The sequence below is a fragment of the Lycorma delicatula genome, chromosome 5, assembly GCF_047948215.1.
Source record: "Lycorma delicatula isolate Av1 chromosome 5, ASM4794821v1, whole genome shotgun sequence".
Taxonomy (NCBI): Eukaryota; Metazoa; Arthropoda; class Insecta; order Hemiptera; family Fulgoridae; genus Lycorma; species Lycorma delicatula.
The window spans coordinates 87,592,912-87,615,851 of NC_134459.1; the positions used below are offsets into that span (position 1 = coordinate 87,592,912).

The following is a 22,940-nucleotide window of genomic DNA, read 5'->3' on the forward strand; positions in this document are numbered from 1 at the left end:
TTCCACACAAAAGCTATAACAGCATTAAGCAGTACTCTAATATTCCTGCTAATGTAATCATTTTACTATACAACCATTAAAACTGAACCAATATTGATGTAAAAAAATAAACTTTTTATAACAACTTAATAACCTTACAATAAATTTGCAAATTTATACAACTTATACGCAAGGGTCATTTAAGTATAAACCAGTATTTTTTTACTTAGCTTTATTATAATTATAATTAAATTATCTTAATTATTATACCTTAATTATAATTTATAATTATAAATAAATTACCTTATTTTTCTACATAGTTTCCTTCAACAGAAATACATTTTCTTCACCACATAGGTAGCTTCATGATCCTCTCATTAAGAAAACAAGATGGCTGCTCCAACAACCAATTGTGCACATAATGCTTGTTCTCTCACTTTTTCGGTATAAAGGTGAATGCACATTTCATCGCAAATCACAAAACGGTCCAAAAATGTCTCTCCTTCTTCCTCAACGTGATTCAGAAGCCGCTGACAGATGTCTTTCTGGACATTTCTCTGTGTATCAGTGAGAAAACATGGAACCTACCTCGCCAACTTTGCTGTTAAAAGCAAAATTCAACTTTGCTGTTGAAGAGTGTCTGACAACATTGTAAGCACACTCCGAACACTTATTTCAGCAACACTTATGGGGTGGTCATCTTCTACAAGGTCATCAACAGCCTGAATATTGTCAACACTGATGCTGGTATGTGAACATTTGTGGCTTTCGTTCTCCACTGCATCACAGACACTGAAATTCTTTGGCTCAATCAAACACTTGAATTTTTGACATGGGTGCATTTCAGAACTGTGCCTGGAGTAGAGTCAAAATTTCAGAGGATCTGACATAATCTTTGGCAAGATATTGGATTAAAATTCAGTGTACAATGGACAATGGTAGCTCCTGCAATGATTTACAGGCGTGGCTGACCAGTTACTCTCCTCCACAAATATCCAACTAACTACTGCAGTGCCCCACCACACACTGCTCACCATTAGTGTGTGGAAAAATTCTGGTTTATATTTGAATGATCTTTATAAAAAAATTTATAAACAAATTCTTACATTTTTTGAAGAAATACTCCACCACCTTTATTTATGAATTTTTGTAAATGGTTTTTGAGTGATCAATTCAGTCACTAAGCAACTTTAATTAAAAATTTAGCAGATCACATTCTCTTAGAAAAAAGATCATATAGATAGCAGTGAAAAATTATATCAATAATATACTCCCAAGATTTGTTTTTTTATTCACAAAATAGGCATACACTTTTACTTTAGTAAGCAAAAATATTTAAGTAGAACAGAAAGAAATATGGAATAAAAGAATAAACTATTTAGATAAGTTAAATTCACATCTTTATCATAAAAAAAATTTGTAAAAGATTATCATAGATGCCAAAAATCCTTGTTAAGAAAGGACAGTAAAAAAATGTCAGATACAGATCTGAACATAAACACACACACTGATATCAATCAACTTAATGACAGTCACTTCATAACTGACTACTTAATTGGTAATTGGACAATAAATTATACATAAAGTACTTATTTTATATTAAATTACTTACTTTTGGAAGTGATTCCTTGAAGAAACAAAAAACAAATATTAAATCAGCAATACAGAGTGTCAATGCAAAAAGTGCAGGAACAACAAACCAGTCAGTATGGCCAGCTTGTGTCTGTGCCCAACGTGCAAACATAGCACCAATTACAGGTCCAATTATAAAGCCAACTGAAAATGCAATCCCCACTAAAGCCTGTATTAAAAAAAAAGCAACAACAAAAATGATTAGAAATTATATGATCACCTTCATGTTCAAAAGGTATGTAAATAGAGTGTAAATTTAAAAACCAATTTAAAAACAAAGGTGGATCACTTTTAAGCTTATGATGACAATCTAGAAAGCTTCATGTTGAGTAATAAAAATAGTTATGATTTTAACACAGTATCTTATAACAATATAATTAAAGGAAAATATAATAGTATGAACATTATGTAATTAATAATAAAGACACATAGTTCTTATGTATAATAGTAAATATTCTTGTATTTGCCATACAAGATCATCATCTCTAAGGATTCTACAAGATCTGGCATGTCTAACAGAATAGCAGCCTAGAAACCGAAATAAAAATATCACAGAACATGGAAAAAAGTAAGAATTAAATCCTTATAGCCTAATCTGGCTGAACTGAATTTAATAATGTTGTTTCCACATATTACTACAATGTTGAATAAGAATGGGTGCAGTTTCACTATAAATATTGGCACTCACTAGCAGCTAATACATAAATCCTGGAAAATGGTTCAATATCTCAAAATAAACAAACATTTATATTTATACATACCCTATCTCAGTTCATTTTCTGGCTCAGACAATTTTATTTCAATAAAAATTTGTATCTCAAGAATGGGTTAAGATACTTTGACCCAATTTGATAAAAATTTTTAAAGTGACATTCAGAGAGAAAATAAATATGGAAATTTTTCCTTATCAAATTTAAAAATGGTGGATATTCAATCACTGTAATCCTTAATACCTCAACATGATTTTTAAAGTTTTGGTTTATTATCAAAATTTGTAAACATGTTGAACAAAATGACACTACATTTGTATAAAAGCAATTTTAAATAATCAAATTCAAATAAACAAGTGAAATATGTGGAAAATGTCTTTTCTATTTTAATAACTATTTTCGTCTTGTTTTCATTTCTGTGAAAAAAAGGAACAAGAATTTAAAACTGTAAACCTTTTAGAATACTTTTGAAATGTCATTACAAAAGTTTGGTTATAAATATTTTACATCAGTGACTGACAAAGGCAAAAATGTAAAAAAATAAATACAAACACTAACCATTCCAATCCCTCTGGTTCCTGAAGAAGAAACATCTGTCACAATAGCCATGGAAAGGCTTACATTGCCTTTACTTATACCACCTAAAATTCGAGCAATAACAAAAATAGTAAATGTTTTTGAAAATGCCCACAATACATAAGATAATGCTATACCTGTCTGAAACAAAAGAAAAAAATTGCAAATCAAAATAATTTTACCAAATATGTTAAACCAATTCATATAAGTTTAAATATCAAGTTGGAAAACCAGTTCAATCAAGTTAGAATAAAAACTAACTGGTCAATAAAAACTTCTACACTACTTCATGTATTTAAAAAAAAATTGTTCAGAGCATAACACAACCACAAAAATAATTAATTTAAGGTAACTAGAGTTCATAAATAATTTAAATCTATCCTAACAAAATACATAAATGAAAAGAAAGACAAATTACTTCAATTTATTCATAAATTAATGTAAGTATCAATAAAGAATGCAAGTTAAACGTTAATATATGATTTACATAAAGAATAAATATTTTTTAATACAATGCACTTGAATAGTTATAGATTAAAATAGCAAGAATTTAAAGTTTAATTAAAAATATAAATTGCTATCATGCTGTTCAGTATCAGCCTATCATTGATTTAAAACTGTGATTAGGTTATGGCTGTTTTAAACCACAAATATCTGAAAACAAATATAAAAGTAATTTAGATTAAAATGCAGGTTACTTTAATATCATTCAATCAATTTAAAACTACAATGAATATAGCAAGCCAAGGTTAAATGTAATTGTCAAGTGAACAATTTGACTCATTAAAATTAATACCAAAATTTATGCATTTCAGTTATATGACTTCCTTTACTTAAACAAACAAACAAAATCAAAATGACAATCAAATTTCTGAATGTCATCTTTGAATGTCTACTATCACAAATTCCAAGGCAGTAATAATGCTATTTACTAGCTTATCCGGTTTGACAAATGGTACAACAACCTTAATTTGCCCTCAGAACAAAATTCCCACCATAAAAGATCCATAATCTAAGAGCCTAACTGTAACCACTAAGCAATAAAAATTTAAGGGGAGCATTAGTCAGTGAAGGCCTTCGCAGTAACCTTTTAATCCTCTAAGATATCTGCTTTAGCCGGCCTCTGTGGTGCGAGTGGTAGCGTCTCAACTTTCATCCAGAGGTCCCGGGTTTGAATCCTGGTCAGGCATGGCATTTTCACACACACTACAAATCATTCACCTCATCCTCTGAAGTATGCCTAATGGTGGACCCAGAAGTTAAACAAAAAAAAAAGATATCTGCTTTGACTTGACTGTAAGTTAGTACAAGACTGATAAGTAGTAGGCTTGCTTGAAATTAGATAAACCTTTTACGATTCCGTATTAAATAAATAAAAAATCCCTTTCAGTACGCCAGAAGGTGGAATAAGGCATTATTGTTATTTTAAAGGACCAGTGAAATCTACACCAGAAGGCGTAGATTTCACTGATGCTGTAGAGGATAAAAAAGATTTCCACTTTTTAGTTAAGAAAAACTTCAAATTTACTCAATACGACAACAGTTGCATGTGAAAAAAGGTTTCACATGTTTAGCATATGACAAGCCGCATCCATCTTCTTACAATTCCAGCAACATTTTGGTCATCCCTTGCCATAAGGATTGGTCATATCAAAAATTGTTTCAGACAAACGTTTTAGGTAATGTTTAGAGGACTAGTGAACACTTTAAACTGATTCAATACTGTGCCTATTAGGGGAGGTATGATTTTTTTTGTCTTCAAAACCCAATTTTTTTCACCCCCTGAGACAATGGTTGGTGATATCAAAAGACTTTACATATATACGTTTTAGGCCCTTATCCAAAGAATAATAGGAACTTTAACCAAATATGATATTTTACTTAATAAGAAAGTTATAGCAATATTTTGCTTTTTCAAAAAAGCTCCCCCGCCCCCCCATTTTCCATTCCATATTCCGATTTTGCCCATTAATGAACTCAACCGAGATTTTGGGTCATTATATTTTATTTATCAATTTGAGAGTGATTGGCGCAAAATGATGGCAGTTATTGTGTCCGCAAGAAAATTAAATAAATATATATTTATTTAATTTTATATATATATATATATATATATATATATATATATAAACTTTTCAACTGATAGTGGTTTTGGGGTCTGGAAGATTTGAAACACGGAGATACGTCAAAATTTTCCGGAAGTTGAATCATGGTAGCCATTACAATAGGTAGCTTTCTATGAAATCTACCCAAAAACCAAAAATTTCTTTACGTTATTGTTATTTATTTTTTACATCATCCCTGGTAACTCAGAACTAAATAGAGCAAGTCAGAGTTTAACTTCACATTTAAACGTATAATTATCTAAACTATTTAGTATTGGGAGGGGAAAGGAATTATTCAAGAGTTAAAGATACTTTTGAATTAAAAACTGCTTAAGCTTTTATCATAGGTACAATTTAGTGTATTACTATTAATTTCTTCATCATGTTTAGCTGTTTGTAAGATGACAGAATCAAATACCTTCACAAACCTACAACTATTTTTTATACTGTAATTATGAATGACATACCTTTTAATCTTGTTTACAAATAGTCTCGGGATGTAAAAAATTTGCTTCATAAGTAAATAATGGAGAAACAGTAGTAAACTGATAATGCCAAATCTTCCTACCAACAATTAAAGGTTATAAAATTGGATTTAGTTTAAATAATTATTAAATCACAATTACTGAATAGTGATACGTATATCTAGAAAAGTTTCTTTCTCTATATATTTATTTAGCACGACCATATCAATAGGTATTCCAAAATACTCTAAGAGTATTACTTAACTCATTTTAAAATCACAAATAATACAAACATATATATACAAACACAAAAACAAACACACACACATACACACAATACATATATATATATATATACACACACACACAAGCTTCCCATTCGCAGATTTGCCTGCACTATATGGTTACTTGTATTTCCCATAGCGGTCAATTCTTTTACTTTATGTTCTTTGTATGTGCAGCCAGTCACACATACAGTTACGGTGACAGTGGCGGCTGTGTTGGTGGAGCCATAGCGCGCTGTTTACCTTCACATCCCTTAAAAAATCAGTATTAAAAAAACCTTAAAATGGGTTTTACATATTTATCTGAAGAGTATTTGCAAGCCCAAATCTAATGAATATCTAGCTTAGTATAATCGGGATTGGGAAAATTTACACTAATTGTTCAACATTTTTTTTAACTTTCTTCAGCCCCTTTTTTTTGAAAATCTAGAATTCGGGTTATTGACCTGAAGATTACACTCACCAAAAATCAGGTTGATTTTCTCATTTTTTACTGAGAAATTAAAAAAATAACAGTGTTTAAAAAAATAAATAAAAAATCCATTTTAACACTTTTCATCCTCTGAATTTCATAAATGTAGAAATCAATTCTTAGATATTCATATTAAGATTACACACCAAAAATTAAGTTTTTATCTATGACTGTAACAGAGAAATAAAAAAAAAGAAGATAATTTCATTGTTACTCCATTTTAACCCATTAAACTCGGAATATCAAAGTGGATTTTCTTAGTATGCAGTTACACCGTACGGAGAAAATGTATACGAATTTTCATCAGTTTATTTTCATTAGTTTTTGCTGGGCACTGATCACTCACAACATGTAGGGCATCCCCCCGTCTCGGCTTCGCCAAGATTATAATATAGCCAACCGATTTTTCTAACAGTATTAAGTTGATAGAACTTCAGCATATATGATATTTTTTGCGGTGTTTTGATTTTCTGGTATCAGAATGTATGGATTTTCCGAATTACCAGTTCTGGAAAGTCCAACATATAACTGTCCATGAGAAAAACAGTCTGATCGTAAATCAATATCAATGTCTTTGAATGTCTGGTCTGGCGCTTTATTGATTGTTATAGCAAATGAAAGTTTTATAGGGAATTGAAGCCTCTTGAACTGAAATGGTAAGTCTGTTGGAATCATTGGGATGCAGGGTATAAGAGCAAGCTCTTCTGCAGCTGGACCTGTCAAAATAGTAGCCTGAATGATGTGATTTCACATAGGTTTGATTTGCAACCTTATGCTGTTACATAAACTTTGAGGGTTAAGGTAACTTAGTAAAATAATCAGAACTCCCATTTTAAGATTGACTATGAGCTGGAAAACCTGCAGGATTAAGAGAATTGAAAAATTTTAGAGGATAGTGGACTGCATCTTCAGAATTGATTACAGAATCTACAGATCCTTGCTTTGCCCTTTAACTTTTCCTAAAACCATATTAACTTAAATTGCAGAAATATTACAAGGAGTTATAATAGATCTTTTGCAAAGCCAATCATACAGTTTTTGTAAAAGCTTACTAATCTCTGGATAAATATTGCAGAATGGTACCAATGATTTCATAGATATAAAGGTAAACATCATTGTGAGGAAAAGTCCCATTTCCATTGTTTAATAATTGTAAGGGAAAGTTAGCATCACCACCCCCAACATGAATTCCACATTAGTTCTTAAGTTAATAGTGTGGACAAGAGGACAAACATCCAAAAGGGTGATGATTTAAGGCACGCCTGAACATCAGCCCTAGTTCTTCTCACGATGACAGGCAATGTTTGTCGAAAGTTTCCAGCAAACACAAAAGTTATACCACCCATTAATTTACTGCACGATCTAATATCTCGAAGGGTTTGATCAATGACTTCAATATGAGTTCAGTGACTCATTATGCATTAATCGCACACTATAAGTTTAGCATCTTGCAAAATTTGTTCAAGTGGACCATTTTTATGAATAGTACAAACAGATTTGCGCACATGCAACAACATTTAATGGTAACTTAAAAGTGGAATTATATTTATAATATTTCCTGAATCAAAAAATAGATTTTCCTCATTTATTAATTTTAACATGTCCAGTCACTGTTTGATAATGATTTTAAATACTTTTCCTTTTAGCTCTTTGTATTTGCTGTTTATATTTTTTAATCTGTTATATTTTCATTTATCCAATGGTTTTTTTTTTCTATCTACCAAATAACTTTTCTCTAAAATATATTGACACTTTGGATATCCATTAATTTCTTGTTGAGTTTTTGTTTTAAATGCTTTTTCCCAATACGGCAACTTAATTAAAAATTACATGAAAGTACACTGGCACATTCATTATATAAGTATAGTAGGTTTGAAATCTGTTTAATAATATTTCAAAGGCAAGCCTGTTGCCTATTTTTTTTCTTAACTCTATGCATTTTTCAGTCAAAAAATGTTTTTCACTAATTTCCAAAGTATGGTTAGAATAAATGTTATTCAATAACGACTTATTCACTTCTATTAGATGCTATCAGTTAAATAGGCAGGTTCATTTTTAAAACCAAATTATAATTTTTTTTTGTAGGGTTAAAAAATAAATTAATGTACAAAAATATACAAAAACAAAAAACTTTTATTGTATGTGCAAGTCTCACTTTTAGAAGATCTATTGGAGGTTACAGGTGCGATTTGTGTGAATGATGGAGCAAAAATCGAACTGGTAATAATAGATAGTAGAATACGTATCGGCACAATTGATTTCTCAGTGCTTAATGAAGAGACTGGAAGTGACCACAAGGCTGTTTCGATTACCATTAGAGACCGTCCTTCAAGAGTAATGCAGATAAATATCAACCATAGTCTGACAGATTATCAGATTCACCGTGTGACTAGGGAAGCGGCAAATAAGATCATGAGTTGTGCACGGATAGATCCGGAGATATTTCAAAATATAATTAAAGACGAAATAGCAATATACCAAAGAATACCAACAGACATCATCCGGTTTATTGGTGGTCTAGTGATATCGAGGATCAAAGGAGAATAATGCAGAGGAAAAAGAGAATAGCCCAGCGACTACGAGCCCGAACGGGCATGGAAGAAGAAGGTCGCCTAGCCGTAGAAGAATACAGGAATGCCAGGAAGAAACTTAACTTCCTTATAAAACAATCCAAGAAAAGAAAATGGCAGGAGCTGTGTGGTGATCTGGATGCCGACCCCTGGGAGAAGGCATTCAGGATCATAACCAAACGGGTAGACATGTGCCGACATTAAGTAACGAAATGTCGGCACAACAAGTAAGAGCCTTGTTCCCTAGAGAGGAGTCTGCTAATAGAGAAGTGATCAGATGTGAAGGTGGCAGATTCACACAACAGGAAGACCTGGAGGCAATTAAAAAACTGAATCATAAAAAAAGCCCAGGACCGGATGGAATACTGGCTGCCGTTATTAAAGAACTGGCAAAGATTATTCCCTGGGATATGGTAGACATAGCCAGTTATGGTCTGCAAAACTGCACTTTTCCTGATTGCTGGAAAGCATCCAGGACAGTATTCCTCCCCAAAGCAGGAACAAACAACGGACAAGGAGGTTACAGACCAATCAGTCTCATAAATAACATGGATTATTTTAACACCGGATATTTTAATCAACTGGCTGGTGTTCAGTGATGTAAACTGGAATTGGTTTAGAAGGTTCGCGGGTGAAGTTCTCCGATCTAAGGAAGAAGAAGCTAGAAGACGGGGAATGTACTAGGGATGGGAGGACAGTCCCTCCATGGAGGGCTCGTATGCCGAGGTATGCGGGTTCCTGAGAAGGGAGGGAACTCCTGGGGAGAAGTTGGGTAAAAGAAAAACCGAGTCCCAGCCGGCGGTGTCGGCCCTGCGGGTGTCGTGGCACACGGTGGGGTCGGTGCCGCCGGTTTGAGGCGTGGCATAAAGACCGAGACCCGGTTCCCTGCTGAGGTGGTGGGGGGCGGCCTAGCCAGACCTCATCTCTGAGGTGGGGAATTTGAGGCAGGCAAACAAAGAAGTAAAGATCCGAGACTGGGGAGGCTAACCTGCCGTGCTGGGCGTACTACCGGTGGGCGGGGGGCCGCCTCCTAGTAAGTAAATGGACACTCTCCCCAACTGAGTTATACTTAATTGGATATCCGGTTGGGGGGAGAAGGGGATAATAAAATAAAATAAAAGTCTTACTTTTTAGAAAATGAATTGATTACAATGCTAGTGTACGCAGTTTAAGTTAAATAATTTACATTCTGTTTCTAAATAATTTATGTACTAGAATTTAAAAAAAAATACATTGCATACCCAGATAATTTGATATTTTTTAATTTTCTGTCATCGTCGGATTGTTATAGCATAATGATATATAAACTCATGTTATTTTGACAACTATTTTTAGGTGAAAATTCAAGAAAATTAGCCAGAAAATTAGTATAGTACTCAATATTCCTGGTTTGTGCTTGATAGCAAACTACTACTCATTTCTTTGCAATCCTTTTCTTTTTTTTATAAAGATAAATCTCACATTTGAATTTCTTATGAATAAGATTTTTTCCAAAAGGAAAAATTTTTTAAGGCATCCCATATTATTAACAAAGATTAAAATGAACTGAACACAGCTTATTTATCAGATATTATGTTATTATCAAAAATACTTTTAATAATAAAATTATGATAAAAAAAATTACTTCTTTAATTGTAACAGTTCTAAAGACAATTAATGATTTATAAATAAACATATTTTTATCTGGCAAATTACAAAATAACACACAATTCATCTCACACATTGAATTAAAAAAAAATAAAACTAACAAACAATTACACTAATAGTGGTGAATTATAAAATATTACCAAGCAGAGAAGCATGACAGGCTTTCTTCCATATACATCAGATAGTCCACCAACAATAGGTGATGCAACAAATTGGAGAAATGAAAACATAGAACCAAGGAAACCTTTAAAAACAAAAATTAATAAAGATAATAAATTAATTTAAAACTGAAACTAGCTGTAAATCATTTTAATGAATGTTATTTAATAACCCTATCATACACATGACATATTTTCATTTAACATTTTATCAATCTCATTTTCCTTGTTAAAATACATGTATAGTATGTCCAAGTTTTAATAAAAATACCTGAATCATCTCTGAGCTCTTCATACAGTGAATTTCATAATCTGTACTGGGAAAATTTTTTTTTTTAATTTATAACTTTTATTACATGTGACATATCAATCCTACAACAAAAATTCCAGTAAATATATAAATTTTTATTTTTATTTCCATAAAAATAACTTTTAAAATGTATTCTAACAAACAAAATATTAACAGTGAAGTTGAAAATTATTTTTAGAATTATTATAATAATAAATGGATAGAAAAAAACACTGACGAGAATATATAAAAATATTCAGAAAGTACTTAATTTTAAATCAACAGTGTATTCTAAACAATAATGTAGCATGTAGCTGCTTTACTTATATCTGTGTGCTTTGTGGAAAGCAGTTTTATTTATCTTAGTAAGTGAATTTTTAAATTATTAACTTTGGTAATAAACAAAAAAAAACTTTTTCCAGCAACAGGAAATTATTTCCAAAATATGACATAGACTTAAACAACAAAACTGAAAAATGATTCCACAATGTATATTAAAATTAATTTTAAAAAAAACCAGTGTGCATGGCTAGAATACTATTCTGAACTATTTTCACGGATTCAAGATACATCAAACATTATCTTCCACTACTAACAAAAAAGTTCATGGTGAACTCTAATCAAGATATTTTCACAGTATCTGAAAGTCTGCTAAACATATTGATAGCAATAATTTAATAAAAAATAAACAACTCACATCCAAAATAATGGTACTTACTCTTCCAAGGATCTTTTAGTAATTATCACCATCTTCACCAATGGAGTTCCCAGAAGCAATGTCGCCTGTTTTAAAAATGACCTTATGAGATCAATTTTTTTCTCTTTTCTCTATTATTAATTTTAATTAATAACATTGTTTTTGAGAGTTTTGACATTTTTTAATTTATGCATCATAAATTTGGTTTTTGTAAACCACAATTAATTTGTAAAAGTTCATAAAATATAAAATAAAATGGCAAGGAAATCCAATCCCTTTATTAGGTATATAATAGTATTTTAATTTGTATAATTAATATAATTACATATATCTCATTAGTATGTAATCTACTGTTTACAACCTAAATTGTATTTAACACAATTTTATTAAATGTAATGCTTATATTTTCCAAGTGTGTTGGGATCTTAGTCTTTTTGCACAATGTGTAGCATTTTAAATACACAAAATTTAACAAAATTAATATAGCATTTTAAATAAATAGTACAAATGAATTTATTTATAAACTAAACAACATTATTAACAGTTACTAACATTTTTATTCCAGTAACATAAACAACTGTAAAAATTTCTATTTAACTGAAGAAACTGTTTATAATTAATATTGAACGATCTTTAAAACACATATGAATTTTTAATTTTCTGGTGACCCCTTCATTAGTAGTCCCAAACCGGAGATCTGAACAGTGGACCAGTTTACCTCCAGAATATTTGGCGCCAAGGAAAGCGCCTCCTCCATCTTTGTTACATGAAAATGCAGAGAGCTATATTTTCTTAGAAAAAAAACAGCCATAGTTTTCCATTGCTTTAAGCTGTGCAGTACTCAGAAGATAGAGTGATGTTGGTATGGGCGTTTAAGTCCTCCTGACATAGGCCCTTAAGAACTACTAAAATAGCTGCTGTCCTCTTTCAGCAATCATTCCTTAGTCTGGCTCTCAACAGATACCTCTTCGATATCGTTGCACCTTCGATCCAGCTACTCTGTATCTCTGAGCACTCAAGCCCCCTCACCATCGGCAAGGTCTCATGATTCATAGAGAGAGAACTGATTCATGATTATGGAGGTGAAGAATTTTGTTTTTGGGAAGTAGAATTACTAAAGATGGATGAAGCAGGAGTGATATAAAACACCAAATAGCACAGGCGAAACAATCTTTCAGTTAGAAATATAATTTGCTTACATAAAAAATTAATTTAAACGTCAGGAAAATATTTTTCAAAGTATATGTTTGGAGCATAGTTTTATATGGAAGTGAAACTTGGATGATCGGAGTATCTAAGAAAAAAAGATTAGAAGCTTTTAAAATGTGGTGTTATAGGAGAATGTTAAAAATCAGATGGGTGGATAAAGTGAGAAATGAAGAGGTGTTGTGGGAAATTGATGAAGAAAGAAGCATTTGGAAATATAGTTAAAAGAAGAGACAGACTTACAGGTCACATATTAAGGCATTATGGAATAGTTGCTTTAATATTGGGGGGATAGGTAGATGGGGAAAAATTGTGCAGGCAGGCAACATTTGGAATATGTAAAACAAATTGTTAGGGATGTAGGATGTAGGAAATATACCAATGAAACAACTGGCACTAGATGGGGAATCTTGGAGAGCTGCATCAAACTAGTCAAATGACTCAAAAAAAAATAAATAAGACAAAGAAGACAAAAAAAAAATAATTTTTAAATTATTTATAGTTTTCAATAATTTAATTAAAAAGGTTTTATTACTTTTTAATATGCTTTCAAACTAATAATAAAGAAATTAGTATATTTTAACATACTTGCTGATAAATTTAAAATTCTGTTTTTTTTTCTTCAATAAAATCTTAATGAAAACATATCCAGCAGGTGTATTTTACAATTTCACATTATTCTTCATTATTTCATATATACAACCTGGAGTAAAACATTTTACTGATGGATTAATATTTGATTTCTCTCTCCAACACTGCATATAAATCTAATCAAAAAATACTATCAACGCCAATAACCAAAAATTAATAAAAAAGAAGTCCTGACATTTGGGAATTTAGGCATGCAATCTTCAGATAGATGTGATTAGTTTTCAATATTATTTATCAACAATACTGTAATCTGTAACGGTAAGCAGTGATGACTACAGAATAAAACAATTTTTTACTAAATATAAACTTAAAAAGTTTTTTCAAATACAAATTATATCACCCACAGTGAAATGAATTCCATTTTATATTGCAGTTCTATATGAAGTTGTTAATAGCAGCTTTTTTAATCATGAAGACCTACACTTACAATAAGGTCAAACAAGTAAAGATTTAAATTATCTCTGTTTATTAAGTGTTCAATGTAATACATCTTTTTCTTATTACATAATCATCATGTATTATATTTGTAAAATGTTTATAAATTTATCCATATATATGTATATATATATATATATATATATATATATTATCTTCACTAAAAACTTTCCATAGCAGAATAAAAAGTACTTGGGCAATCCATTTTGTGGAGGGTATAATTTATAAACATATTCTGATGAGAAAACAAAACTATTCAATCCTGTTAACTAAATGTAAAAATGCCATTACACTGTAAACATGACACTTCCATACCCTAAAAATACCTACTTTTAATTAGTCATACGATGTACACTCTTACCTCCGAAAAGTACGGTGTTAAATCTATCTGGAGCACCCACCATATGTTGAAAATACTTAATTTTTTCGAGTAACCATGGGTACAAACCATCAGGACTATCACTTTTATGATAATGATCCAACAAGGATGGTAACAATGGAAGAATCATGGTAAAAGCTAATAAATCAAAAAGTAAAGAGAAAAATACAATATATACTGTTGGATGAGTCTTGGATTCGTTTTTGTTTGTTTCTAATTTCTTGGTGCAACTGTCACTCATTTTATAAATGTTGTATCACTACGATACGTCTAAACCAATCTTGAGTCACCACTATATTCATTAATCCCACCTTAATAAACAATCATCTAACGATAACTGAAGTACTCTCTGACGTAGATAAGTGAAAGTCAATAGGGAAAGTAAAAGTAACCGGGCTACAAATAACTGTGTTACAATTCATACCGGACACAAAACGCGACTATAAAATTAGCAACATAATATAATCGAGCAGTGCAGATCGACACAAAGAGAATCTCTACGACATCGATAAATAACCACAATTAATGAAAAACAGCTATCGATCTACACATACGATATTTCTGCTTCTGAACGAGTGTTCATACCGAAGATGTACTGTATCTTCATTAAGTTTACTAATCTAAAATCATCATCTTACTCATCTGAGTTACGAACCGTTCCGAGAACTGAATGACCGGAAAATGTTTTATCATCTAGTCTCTTATTTGCACTTAGCATAATATTTTTCATCAATGATTACTTTCTTCAGGTAAATATTATTATCAACCGAATATTTTCAATTTTCTTTTGTTTTTTAGCACTTTGTAATCGATGTTATAATTGTAAAACAAATATCAGAAGGGTCACATTTCGAAGGCTTCATTATTTAAATTTTATTTGCTTTGATGTTTGATTCTACATCATACAACATTGTAGATAGCTGGGAACTTTAGACTAAGGCTAATATTGTGATTGCAAAGAATTTTTTAAAAATATTACTCTTGCCTTTGCATGAATCAAACCAAATATAGTTAACTTCTTTCATATTTATTGGACAATCTGAACTGGCAAGTTTCTGGCATTCAAATTTGCCATTTTGTTTGGAATTTTTCTTTTTACAGTGAGTTTAATTTTATTTTGGTATCATTCTTGCCTTATATACTGAATATTTAAACATTCTTCTATAAATTATAAATCTGATGTGGACATCCATGACTTTCTGAACGCCTATTAAATTATATATACACATTTTTTTTTTAAATTAAACTATATAAAACTTATTTCATTACATGTGCACATTTTTTTAAAAATAAAAGTATATAAAAATTTATTTCATTATAACTTCTGATATTTTTTATTACTGAATCTAGTGTTTAGCGGTAAAAATATGGTCTTCCTCCCAATTTTTTCCATAATCATGGATTTTTATGAAAATTTGGAATTAAACTAATTAGACCCTCTACTTCAAAATTTATATAATGACGATTCCTGCTTTTTATTTTTTAAGAGTGAAAACTACCCCTTTAAAAAAATTAAAAACCAATAGAATGAAAGTTTTACACTAATATCATTCTCATATTTTTTACGTTTTTGAACTTAATTTGTTATGTTATTCAACGTTGCAACCTTTAAAAAGCACCCCTTATAAAGAAAAATTCAGAAAAATCAGGTTTTTTAAGTCTTTATTGACAAATATATATGCTGAAAAAGTCTTTTCACATTTTTTCAATTGAATTTTATTTACCGTAACATTTCAACTCCAGAAAAGTACCCCTTATAAAGAAAAAATTTTTTAATGTTTTATTAATATATATATATATATATATATATATATATATGCTGAAAAAAGTATTTTTAGATATTTTTCAATGAAATTTGATTTATTGTAACATTTCAACCCTTGAAAAACAACCCCTTACAAGGAAATGAAGGGGAAAAATTGGTGTTTAATATCTTGCAGTGGATTAATACTGCTTTTTTTATATTACAAAATGTCATAAATTATACATTATATAAACAAAAAACATGAATCATTCATCATTATCACTCTCATTACACGATTGCTCATCTTGATCGGTGATGGGAGCGGAGTTATTGCAACTATCGCCGCAACATGTCCCACATGTAGCATTGCAAAAAATACCAACTTTTCGAGAACTACATTCTGCACCGCATCCTTTTTTGCAATTGCAGAAAATCATTTTGAGAAGTTATTCTGGTGCAGGCGTTTTCTTCATTTTGACTGAGCATAACGATTCAGTCACTAGTCCATCCCCAATCAGTAGGGCGAATATCTTTTTTTCCCAACCATACCTGCTTTTGGTAGTAAACCCGTTTAACGTGCTCATCTATAGCGTCAATTTTCGGAACAAGTGACGATAATTGTACAGCATTAATTTTAGTGGTTGCCTTGATAAATGATTCGTAATGCATTTTCTCAAGAAACGTTGAGAAATCTTCGATACGATTTAATTTGTTCTCCTGTATGTCTTTACCAGTTCCGTATAATAAAGCCGTACAATATTTACCGGCTTTTAAAATGTCTTCAAGCTCTGCAGAGTTTTACATTTTTATAATTAAACATATAATATAATAAAAAATAATTTGCAACGAAGCTTACACACACACATACATATATATATGTATACACACACACAAAATAACAGTATATATATAAAAGGTAAACATCATTGCTCCGAAAATACATATGAGAAAACGCTCCAAAATTTGTAGTAGAAAAACGCGATCGGTTTTTTGCGATATCTCCATCAATTATTGCTACCTGAATCATCCAAAAACCATTTTGCAGGGAATTTTAAGGGCTACTACAAGATGCTTTAAATTAAAAAACCTTCAGACCCTTCGTTTTTAAAATTTTTGAGTTTAAATGGCTTCAGAAAGGTGATTGATTACATTATTGAAGGTTGCGCTTGATTACAAACTTTAAACGGTAATATCTCATGTAATGTTTTCCTAGGAAAACAAAAACGAAATTTTTGTTAAAAAAGATACATTCATTCTTTTACCCTTGTTTTTTTTACATAACATCTTTAGTTTTTGAGTAATTTTGAAAAAGTGAATTTTTCGAAAAATTGAAGTTTTTTTATTAAATCGATTTTTTCAGAATCGAGCATTCTAAGCCGGTTAAACTTCTGGATCACATAAATAATACAAGAATAAAGTGAATCGTAGAGGGAATACAATAAATTTTAATTACGGTGGAGATGGTGTTAGTTTTACTGCTCACTTTTTTTCAAAAATTAGAGCGACCCATTTTCCTCATCGTAACTGGCCGAGTGTTAATCTAAGTGCTTTATATTGCACTTAGAGTATTCATAAAAAAAAACAATTTCTTTTTTGTTATAAGCTTCATTTTTTCTCCTTACACTTTTTTTGATAAAACGTTAGGTTTTTGAGTTATTCGCAAAAACTCATTCGAAAACATGCTTTTTTGGTAGAATGTCAACATTTTCAACCGCAAATAACTCAAAAAGTATTAGTTTATCAAAAAAGATTTTATACCAAATGGTTTGTTTGAAATTGGTCCCTCTATTGATTTCAGGAGATATTTTGAGTGAAAAATGTATCACTCCAAAAAATGGTATCCACCCCCAGAGCAAAAGCAGGTATCGGCACTATATAACATATTCCTTGAGCTATTTCCTACTAACTGTCAAAATTTCACTTCATTCTATCTTTGTGGAAAGAATTTAGAGGGGAAAACCGCTCGCTATACACTGGATTATTATTATTTATCGTAAATTTATTTTTACAATCAGAGGCTAATTATTAATAAATCAATATAAGAGTTGTCTGAAAAGTTTTGAGCCTAACAGATAAAGATGTATTTTTTCTATCAAATATAGTTTTAGTTTTCAACAAAGTCTCCTTTCAAATCGATACAGTTTTTTCCAGCGATGCTCTAACCTCTTTAACCCTTCCAAATAGTATCTGGCGTCTTTCTCCGCTAAATAGGCGTTTACGTATATGATAACCTCCGATGAAAATTTCTTTCCTCCAAGCACAACTTTAAGGTTAGAAACAAGAAGTCGCTTGGGGCCAGATCTGGTGAATACGGTGAGTGGTCAGCCATTCAAAGTGCAATTCGTAAATTTTAGCCACCGTTGAAGTGTGAGCAAGCGCTATGTCCTGATGGAAAAGCACTTTCTTCTTCTTTAATGTGGTCGTTCTTTGAAATTTCTGCCTTCAGCTTGTCAAGTAATGATGCGTAATACTGTCTCGTTATTGTTTTACCGTTTTGAAGATAATCGATAAACAAAATTCCGTTACTACCCCGAAAAGTCGCAATCACCTTCCTGGCGGAGAGAACCGTCTTCAGTCTTTTTCAGAGCTGGTTCACCCTTTGCAGTCCACTGTTTTGACTGTTGTTTCGTCTCAGGAGTGTAGTGGTGGATCCACGTTTCATCTAGTTATGAATCGACGCAAACAATTTGACTCGTTTTGCCTATACTGCCCCAACAGGACCTTGGAAATGTTCATTCGAATGCATTTTTGATCCAAAGTGAGTAAACGCACGGACAGCTTACGCATATCCAATTCTTCAGTTAATATACAATACACTCTGCTATCTCTCTAACCTTAATTCGTTGGTCGTCCAGCACCATTTGGTGAACTTTTTCGATGATATCGGTGGTGATTGGGTTTTTGGCCGTCCCGAACGTTCATCAACCAAGCTGATACGACCATGTTTAAAGTCAGCTGTCCATCTTTTCACGGTGGCAAATGATGGGGCAGAGTCCCCCTAAACAGCGTCCAATTCGGTTTTAATTTGTGTAGGTTTATTGCCTTTCAAATGCAAGTATTTAATCATAGTACAATATTCGATATTTTCCATTTTCAGAAAAACTTACTCAAATGATTATCAAACTGAGCAATGAAAATGGCTGATATTTTAGTGAGTACATTTCAATGCATGCGCGAATACATTCCCTAACTTTTGTTGATGAGTGCTGCCATCTTCATGTTGAGGCTCAAAAATGTTCAGACAACCTTCGTATTTAAATTTAAAAAAAGGAGATGAAGTCTGATACAAATCGATCTGCCTTCCCCTTGTAAGATCCAAATATCTCATTAATCAAAATTTTATTTGGCTATAACTCTACAACCTATGAAAATACCATTTACGATATATTGTTGAAAAGTTCTGCTTATTACTGCAGTTGAAATTTTTTGCGATCCTTTACTTTGTACACGGTAGTAAAAATCACACTTTCAGCTAGCATGACTGACATTTGTTTAATGTACAGTTAATTGATTTGCAATCAAATAATTGCACCTACTTCTCTAACAGAGCTTCCTGTCAGTCTGATTATATATCCGTTTGACATATGTTGAGGGATAAAGTATATACATATCCAAACTCCTCAAAGTATATTAATCTCTGTTAACTGATTCTTGATTGCAACATCACCTTTTATAGGATATTAAAGGTTGTACAGGCAATATTTTTTTTATTTTTCCTATCAAGATGCTTTTTTTTAAGAATTTGGTTTAATTCTCCAAGTTATATCTTTTCATAATTACATTTAATGTATATTAAGTCATTTTTTATTGTTCTCTATACTAGTCATTCATCCTGCCTCTTTAAAAAAATCAAGGTAATGATCAATTAGTGTACCCAAACAATATCATTTATATTTAATCTCTGAATTATATATACAAAGAACACTTGACTTAAAATGTATAAAATCCTCTTTATCACTTTTGGAGACTTTGATAACCTTATGCAACACAAATTCTTATTTTGATCTTCATAACAGTCTTGGCTTTTCATCTGAAGATACCGGTCAGACGTAGCATTTTTCATATGCTAAAAAATTCAATTTCCATATCCCATGCATGAACTTACTTAATTTCGGCTTATGTGGCGATATCAAGCAAAAATAAATAAAATTACATAAATATATCTAATCCTCAGTTATTAACACTAAGTTCACTTGAAGCCTTAAAATATCTAGTAATGATTTATGGACTAATGTGTTTTTCCATTCCTATATAACTTTCTCATGATTTGTTTGATGCAGTTTACTCACTGCTAGCTACAGTGATTACTTTACTGAGAGAGTTTTTCTGGGCATCTGCAGGTCCTTTTGCCTGAGCAAAAATCCATTAAAAATTAAAGTCATTTCAGCTTGCACTGCCTCTAATTTTATCAATGAATCATTGTTCCTCACTATCAACCGATAAGTTTGCTACAGATAAAAAAATGTACTACTCCAGGATAATTTTCTTCAGGCCCGTAAAAATAATATTAACCACATTTCAATTTACTATCGTAATTGAGACTTTATAATCAATAATTCCACAAGGTTTGTAGACACAGTTCTGCTTCTCTTACATTAGTTAACTCTTATGTTGTTACACAGTGCATATTTCCACAAATGAGGCTCTGATGAAAAAGTGAATGGAAGTATAAGTGGATCTTCCTTCTTTATGAAAGAAAGAGCATATAGAAAAAAGGGTTAGGAACCTTCTTGGCTTTGGGTAGCCAAATTCCCTAAAAGGGGAAGAACTACACTGTTTGTCAATGGCAAAAAACAACATAAAATCACCTCACTGAATATCCTTTTGGATATTATCAGTCTAGACATCTGGAAATCTGCTTCGAAAGATGCCAAGGTCCTGGATAGAAAAAGAGAACTGTAAGCCTCAGTTAGCGGTTAGTTACAACATGGCTGTAAAATACTTCTTACTCAGAAAAAAGGTTAAGGGTATTGCCTAAAACTGATCAGATTAGGAATCGAGTATAAGCTATTCATTATTTTCACCAGTTCATCATTTTGAGGTGTTTTGATGAGTAGCAGACTCTTATACTACTGATTCTCCCACTGTCTTTATATTTTTGAATTCATCTTCCTTCTTTTCTCTGCCATTAGATTTTAAATGTCCAATCTAATTCCTTTTCCTGTCTGATTTACTTAGTAATATTCTATCCTCAGTAATCTTAAGCATCTCCTAATTTTTCTTCATAATAGTGGATAAGATATCTTATTAATTTTTATTGTTAAGGACATAACAGTTACGAGCAAAGTTATAAATATGAGAAATTTTAACTTTTTTATTTTCAGTTAAATTTAACTGCTACATCCACATCCCGAATTATATATTGAAAAGCAATTGACTATTGAAACACCTTTGCCAACATTTCCTATTGCTGAAATTTCTACAAAAATTTTAATTTTCAAAAATTTCTGAAATTTTTGCAAAATGCAAAAACATCCAGCTAACCAAATTTAATGTACCAAAAAATATAATTTGCCTCTTCTAATTAATTTTTTTTTATAATCTATAGTAACTAGCCTATTTGTGATTGTTTTTGAAAAATGTGCAAGGGCAGATAAAGTTAAATGTGCTTATATTAAAAAAAAGAAGAAGAAACAGTTTTATATCTAGTCTAAGATGAATAAAGGTACATTTACATGATGAGTACTGAAAACCAGCTAAAACTAACCTTTCTATGATTTTATATCTAGGTGCTATAGCAGACTGGTAATGACGCTGTCCATTTGGAATAACCTGAAATAACCCTTGGTCAGCTCAATTAAATATATCTTTTGTCTCTCACACAACACTGATGTTGTGTTAATTAATTAATTAATATAAATGTTATCTTCTATACTATATGATTAAAAAACTTCTGATTAAAACACTTCTATACTATATGATTAAAAAATAAAATTCCACAGACTCTTAAGAGCTGTAAAATTATGTGGGGAAATGGATTCCTGGAATACCTTTCCCTCATAAAAATTTCATGTTTTAAAATTCATTCCATATATAACATACTTGAGGTAATCATAAAAAAATCATTCAAAATAATTCAATTACATTATTTATTAAATAATTATATAACTGTACATTGTCTACTTAAATAACTGCTATAAAAAGATAAAACGAACTGTTCTAAAACATTTAATAAAAATTACTTCATCAATTAAAAATGATTGTAAAACAGTTAAAATAATAAGTGTTAAAGAAAAATCTATATTAAATTGTTCAATAAACTGTCACTGTCATGAATTCAGAAAAGTATATAGATTTTTCCTACTAAAAGTAACTTCTTTGAACACATTAACAAAATGAAATATTATTGTTCTATCCCTATTGTCATGAATATAGTAATGTTTAGTGTACTTAGTTACTTCTTAAATATAATTTAAATTCTTATTACATTTCTAAGGCTCTACACTCTTCATGGCATCGTATATTAAGACAAGCTGGTAAAACAGGTCGTTGCTTGCTCCTCTAATCTGACTAGGCAAGCATATTTGCTTTCCAGTGAGGACAACAAAAAAAAATTATTTATCTTCACATTGTAAAAATTAACATCAGAAAAATAATTAAAACTAAATTATTGACTATTAATATTGATTCACATTTATATCAGTTTACACATTTAGATAAATTACATTTACTCAGATTTATATTTGGATGGATGACAGTACTCATATTTAATAATATTAGTCATAATTTTTTTCTTATTTATTTGTAATGAATTTGTGATACTTTTTGATGTAACTAACAAAATAATTTATACACAAAATAAAAATCATAGCAGGCTATAAAACTATTAAATTAAAAACAAGGAATTAATGAGGAAAATTAACAAGGAAAAAACAAGGAATTAAACTGATTTACTGAATACATTTTTTTTTATCTGAAATAATTTTCCCTCACTTTCTTTCA

At 30.8% G+C, this 22,940-nt stretch overlaps 1 protein-coding gene and 1 long non-coding RNA gene across 2 annotated transcripts in view; one reads left to right on the forward strand and one right to left on the reverse strand.

The window, feature by feature from the left end:
• rtet (major facilitator superfamily domain-containing protein rtet) overlaps nucleotides 1-14,738 on the reverse strand; it is a 61,948-nt gene extending 47,210 nt beyond the window's left edge. Inside the window, exons 1-4 of the mRNA XM_075366571.1 lie at nucleotides 14,237-14,738; nucleotides 10,580-10,683; nucleotides 2,880-3,038; nucleotides 1,592-1,780 (exon numbers count right to left, since the gene is read on the reverse strand). Of these exons, the coding sequence (XP_075222686.1) occupies nucleotides 1,592-1,780; nucleotides 2,880-3,038; nucleotides 10,580-10,683; nucleotides 14,237-14,495 (711 nt within the window). The 5' untranslated portion in view covers nucleotides 14,496-14,738. The remainder of the gene's footprint in view (nucleotides 1-1,591; nucleotides 1,781-2,879; nucleotides 3,039-10,579; nucleotides 10,684-14,236) is intronic.
• Nucleotides 14,604-22,896, forward strand: LOC142325164 (uncharacterized). The gene is made up of 2 exons (XR_012756496.1): nucleotides 14,604-15,003; nucleotides 21,728-22,896. It is a non-coding gene; the product is annotated as an uncharacterized LOC142325164 (long non-coding RNA).
• Nucleotides 22,897-22,940: the final 44 nt, after the last annotated feature.